This window comes from Aplysia californica, unplaced genomic scaffold, assembly GCF_000002075.1.
Source record: "Aplysia californica isolate F4 #8 unplaced genomic scaffold, AplCal3.0 scaffold00319, whole genome shotgun sequence".
NCBI lineage: Eukaryota > Metazoa > Mollusca > Gastropoda > Aplysiida > Aplysiidae > Aplysia > Aplysia californica.
The window spans coordinates 874,393-879,392 of NW_004797589.1; the positions used below are offsets into that span (position 1 = coordinate 874,393).

The 5,000-nt window shown below is 41.2% G+C and overlaps 1 protein-coding gene across 1 annotated transcript in view; it reads left to right on the forward strand.

The window, feature by feature from the left end:
• The first annotated feature begins 1,700 nt into the window (after nt 1-1,700).
• The window catches only part of LOC101863037, a 4,608-nt gene continuing 1,308 nt past the window's right edge, over nt 1,701-5,000 (forward strand). The window contains exons 1-2 of the mRNA XM_005102294.3: nt 1,701-1,877; nt 3,758-3,869. Coding sequence (XP_005102351.1) covers nt 1,810-1,877; nt 3,758-3,869 — 180 coding nt within the window. The 5' untranslated portion in view covers nt 1,701-1,809. The remainder of the gene's footprint in view (nt 1,878-3,757; nt 3,870-5,000) is intronic.

Genomic DNA, 5,000 nt, shown 5'->3' on the forward strand with positions numbered 1-5,000 from the left:
GCGAGATCAGTGTGGACTAGTGTGGGCATAATAATAAGACCAGACCCTGGGTGGATAACCCAGACAACTTAGTAAATAGTTTGGCTATCAACTAGAAAGAAATCAGGCATATTATGAGAAATGCACTGAAGGAAGAAAAAACATACATTATCATATATATATAGGTATATATGGCGCTTCAGTAACTGTGGATTAGTTGAGCTGCCAAAAGATGTGGGCCAAAATCGGTAAAGGGGGCGGATTACCCAGACAGTACTCAAATAGCACGGGGCTCATCAGAACTTGGCATTTTGATTAGCACGGAGGCTATTCAGAATGCGGCGTTTCAAATAGCGCCGACCAAAAATGTATCTTTCTTACCATTACTTTGGGGTCCTTGATCATTCGGCATCACATCTGTTTTGGTCGGTCCTGTTTCAAAAATATCCGAGTCCAAAAGTGATGTTGAAGTACTGTCATTCCCCACCGTTTTACAGAGACCTCTGAAGACAACACTCGACATGATGAATAAACTTGCCAACAACTTGAGTCTCGAACACAACAATTTCGCTGCCATGGTTAATTTGAAAGCTACAGAAACTTTTAAATCTAATCCACACACTTTGTGGTAGCTCAGTTCACTTGAGACGTAAAAGCTGACTGGACCAGTGTCAGCCACAGAAATCCCTCTGCCAAGCACAATGACAACAAACAGTAACAGGAACTTTCCATCTCCTCACCGACACCGTATGATCGTATACGTATCATAAAAAAAGGAGTGAGGCTGCAATTCTGAAACCCCCTGTGAGTTGATTGGACGAAACAAAAAACATCGTCTCATGTTCATGCACTCAGATTGTTGCAGTAGGACTGGGGAAGAGAGATCAAACGGCTTGACTAAAGATACACTAGATCTATACACACAACAGCCCAGTCCATAAAAAATCAACTCAAAAGCCTTTCTATCTTTGCTCAAGAGTCGAGTCATCAGTCATTTTGCAAGCAGGAAAGCCCAACTATTGCATGTGCATTGGTGTGATTTTTAAAATTCAGAATTTAAACTCCTGTATCTAGATCTAGATCTACACTGTAGAGAACATCTTCCTCCTATTCCTGGCTGAATAATTATACAGGCACTGGCACCATCACCACAAGAAGTGATGTGGTGTGTAAAGTCACTAAACTTCTCTGAAGTCTAAGATCTAGAGGCTCTGGCTGGCAAAGATACACCACCGCCACCAGTCATTGAATTAGAGAATTTAAGCCTAGAAATCTAGATAAACAAATAGCCGTAAGCCAAGGGCGGTCCAGAAGGTAGATTCTAGATTTAGGTCCTCTATCTTGTCAGCTTCTCTGACTTCTCAGCTTTGGCTATGATGACTGACAACAAAAACGACGTCCAGACCTCTTACTCTTGTGTGGACTGTCAATGGTCAAACCAAATATATCCTTTCAACTGAAATATACCTATGACCTGATAAAAACTGGCGCATAAATATCAATATCATAATTTTACATCCACCACTTCAACTTGAAAAGTCGATGAAACCCATCACTCTCCAATCTCTGGAGCTGGCTCCATCAGAACGAGCTTATCGATCTACTGCCATTTTGATTGATTAAGATCTCGCGAGAAAAGACGATATTGTTGTTTTGTTTTGCCTGCACTTTCGTTTTCTAATGCAAACATAGAGGTCAAGTTCATTCTGGCCCGCATTTTCCGGTTTCATCAACTTCCTTCCGTTTTGATGAGGGAATGAGAATTGCAGGCCTACTTTCGATCTTCTGAGACGTTGTTGGTGTGCCCTTGTCAAGGGTTTTAACAGCAGAATGAGATTGACACAAGCGCTCCAGTTTTACATTCGATACCGTAGGGTGCCAGGATTACTTCGATACGGGTGAGGTGTTATTGCCCTTCCCTTTCATTGCTGCCTCCTTCCTCTAGATTCTAGAACTACTCTTCCATGATTTCGGCTTTATTTTGTCCTCTCTCCAGGCTCCAGGCGCTTCCTTTCCTTTTCTTCCATCTTCATCTTTTCCTCCCTCTTCCTCATTATCTCTCTGCCTTCCCTTCTTCCTGTGCCCTTTTCTTTGCCGCCTCCTCTTTTTATTCTTTCTCGTGGAACTCCTTGAAGGAGACATAGTCTAGATCTATAGGAGGGGGGCTGAACACATGATTGTGCAGCCCCCCCCCCTCCCCCTTAAAATCATCACAAAAATAAATGTATCCTTGTATCTATGCACCATGTGAAATGTTATGCCTACACTTTGAGGAGAAGGTGACTTTATGGAACGAGATTGTTTATTAAAGATAACACAAATTGGTGTATACAAAAAAAAAACTAACACGGCGAGATCTAGCTAGATCTATCTCTAGATTCTAGATTTCTAGAGATAGGATGTCGTTATTCTCACTCGGGGTGAAAATAAAATGTAATGAGAGAGAGGTGGGAGGGGGGGGGGTGTGGAAGAGAGGAGTATGGAGAACTTCCAGGCAAAACAAAATGGCGACCGATGTAGTTCGGCTCGATTCAAAAAGTGAAACAGCCGTAGCATCTTTACGACAAAATAAGTCTAGATTCTCGTTTCTTTTTGTGCTATTTATAACTGTTTAATTATTATAACAGATAACATAATTTTTTAAATTTGTTTTTGTCAATTTGATCATCCACACCTATAGACAGTATGGTAGATTTTTACTTTCACTCCCGCACACAGATGCACTGTTTCAGGGGTCAAACTGCAGTACTGTTTGCTGCAGATCACACATAAAGCCACTAAAACTGTCGCAAATCAATTATTTTCAAGACAATTTCAAATCTAACTGTAAAATATCAAATTATGGGTAAAAACAGAGGGGGCATGCCCCCCTGTAACCCCCCAGATTTTCTTTTACCCCAGTGGGGCATTCCCCCCTGGAACCCCCTGATTGGTCTAAAGCACGTCTATCTCGGTTAAAAACAATCAAATATTTCAAATACTATTAATTTGCGACGGAAATGAAGTTGATATTCGTGTTCTGCGCATCAATATTTAGTAGAAAATAGACAACTGGTAGCTGAGTGTGAGACGGGAGGGAAAGTAAAAAAATACCGACAGTATTCTGAAATTAGGAAAAACAGGTCTTGTTTCTCACCGGGTGAGAATAGCCACGCTGAGGGCTCTGGTGGCCTAAAGGTTAAAAGGTGTTCGCCTCTCAAATCAAGGTCCCGCGCTCGAATCAGGTGGCGACAAAAAAAATTTCTTCTCTAAAATAGTCTCCTTTCCAACTCCTTTCTTGCTTTCTCTAGCAATATTCTGTCATCTGCTTTCGTCTCCACTTTCTGCCCCCACCTCTCACCTCCCTTGCCCCCTCATCTGGGCTTCTGACTCTTTCTGCGCCTTTTCCACTGCTGCTGCGTGGCTTCTTCTTACAGCTGTTTTTCAGTCACACCCCTGATCTTCGGGTAGAAAAGATCTATACCTAGCCTTCTCGGACAAGGGCGAAAAATCTTGGAGGTCCCGTGTGCAAGATCTAGTTGCACATGTTAAAGATCCCTTGGTGGTCCAAAATCGATAAGAGTAGGCTTTGGCCGCCACCCAGGCAAAATTCAAAATTTCCCTCCAACTGAAAATGTTTAATGTGTCCGGCGCACTCATATGACCTTAGCCTTATATGCAGTTGCGAGCGCTGTAAAACACTTACCTAAAAAAGAAAAGATACCTTTTTTTAAAGGCTTTTTTGTAAGTTTATTTTGACCAATCCTGCTTTTGTTTTGTTTTTTAAAATAAATTACAGGAAGAATCGAGTTGTCACCCCCATCAGCATCAGTGCAAAGCGGAAAGCAGCGGAACTGATGGTCTTCGAGCGAGAAAACATCGATATCTTGAACAAGCCTTTCCTGTCTGTGGTAAGATCATTAGTTGCTTATCTTCTTTTTTTTCAGCTTTTAAAAGATGACTCTATTTCAGTTTCAGGTCATGAGCAGTTGATTACAGCACACCAAGTATCCAGCATATATTGGTTTGGGTCTGATGTTCTTTTAGCCAAATCCAAGGTTTCAATGAAGAAGTCTCGCAAACGTGAGCGTTTTTTGTCATCATGTCTATAATTCTATGAGTTTGAGCCGATGAAAGATTGATTTTTATTCCCCCTTTTTTTGGCATCCATTTTAAGTTTAGTTTCAAAAGTGATGCTTTTTTTTTTTTTCTTACTCCCATTCCCATTGCAAAAGTATGTAGGACTGTCCTGGGCTTCAACATTACATATAGTGAAAACAGAACTATCTGTGTTAGAAACCAGGGTACAGTTGTACGTCAAATATTGGTTCATTGATTTAAATTGTCTTGTCTTGCCGTATTTAGGTCGTCACTCGTGCTTTTCCTGGTCTAGATGTATCAAATCTAGATCTAGAAAATCTACATATAGGTCTAGATCTAGAGATAATTCATACTCAGCTGTGCTTTCTAATCACAGCTCCAAGCAGCTGTGTATATAGCCTATAATGTATACTCGAACTCGATTGGAACCTATCAGACGTTAATCCAGAAAGGGACTAGAGTTTTCACATGCTTGCTCCTTTAAGAGAATCACTTTGGATTAAAACACACGTTAGAATCAAATAAAACACGTAAGAGCAGAGACACGCCCACTCACATGTAAACAAACTTTTTAGCCGCATTAAAATTGGCCGCCAACAAACTCAAAAGTTTCTGTGTCACGTGACCTCGTACCGACTCTAGTTTAAAAGGGGGTAACTCTATGGGCCACAGACAAACACCTTTCACCTTTCTCTATCCTGGGCTAGCCTCTTGATGTTATTCCATGTCTTCCCACTTTTCTGTACATCGATTTCTGTCATTCTTCTCCAGGTTCCACGTGGTCTTCCCCTTGATCTCTTACCCTGTGGGTTCCAATCCAAAACTTTCTTTGTTATGCAGAATGCAATGCCCAGATGTCAAAATAAAAAAGACACCATATGCGTTGGTTTCTGCCAAAGGAGACCTCTGATTTGTCAGGAAAAATAAAAGGAACTGCATAT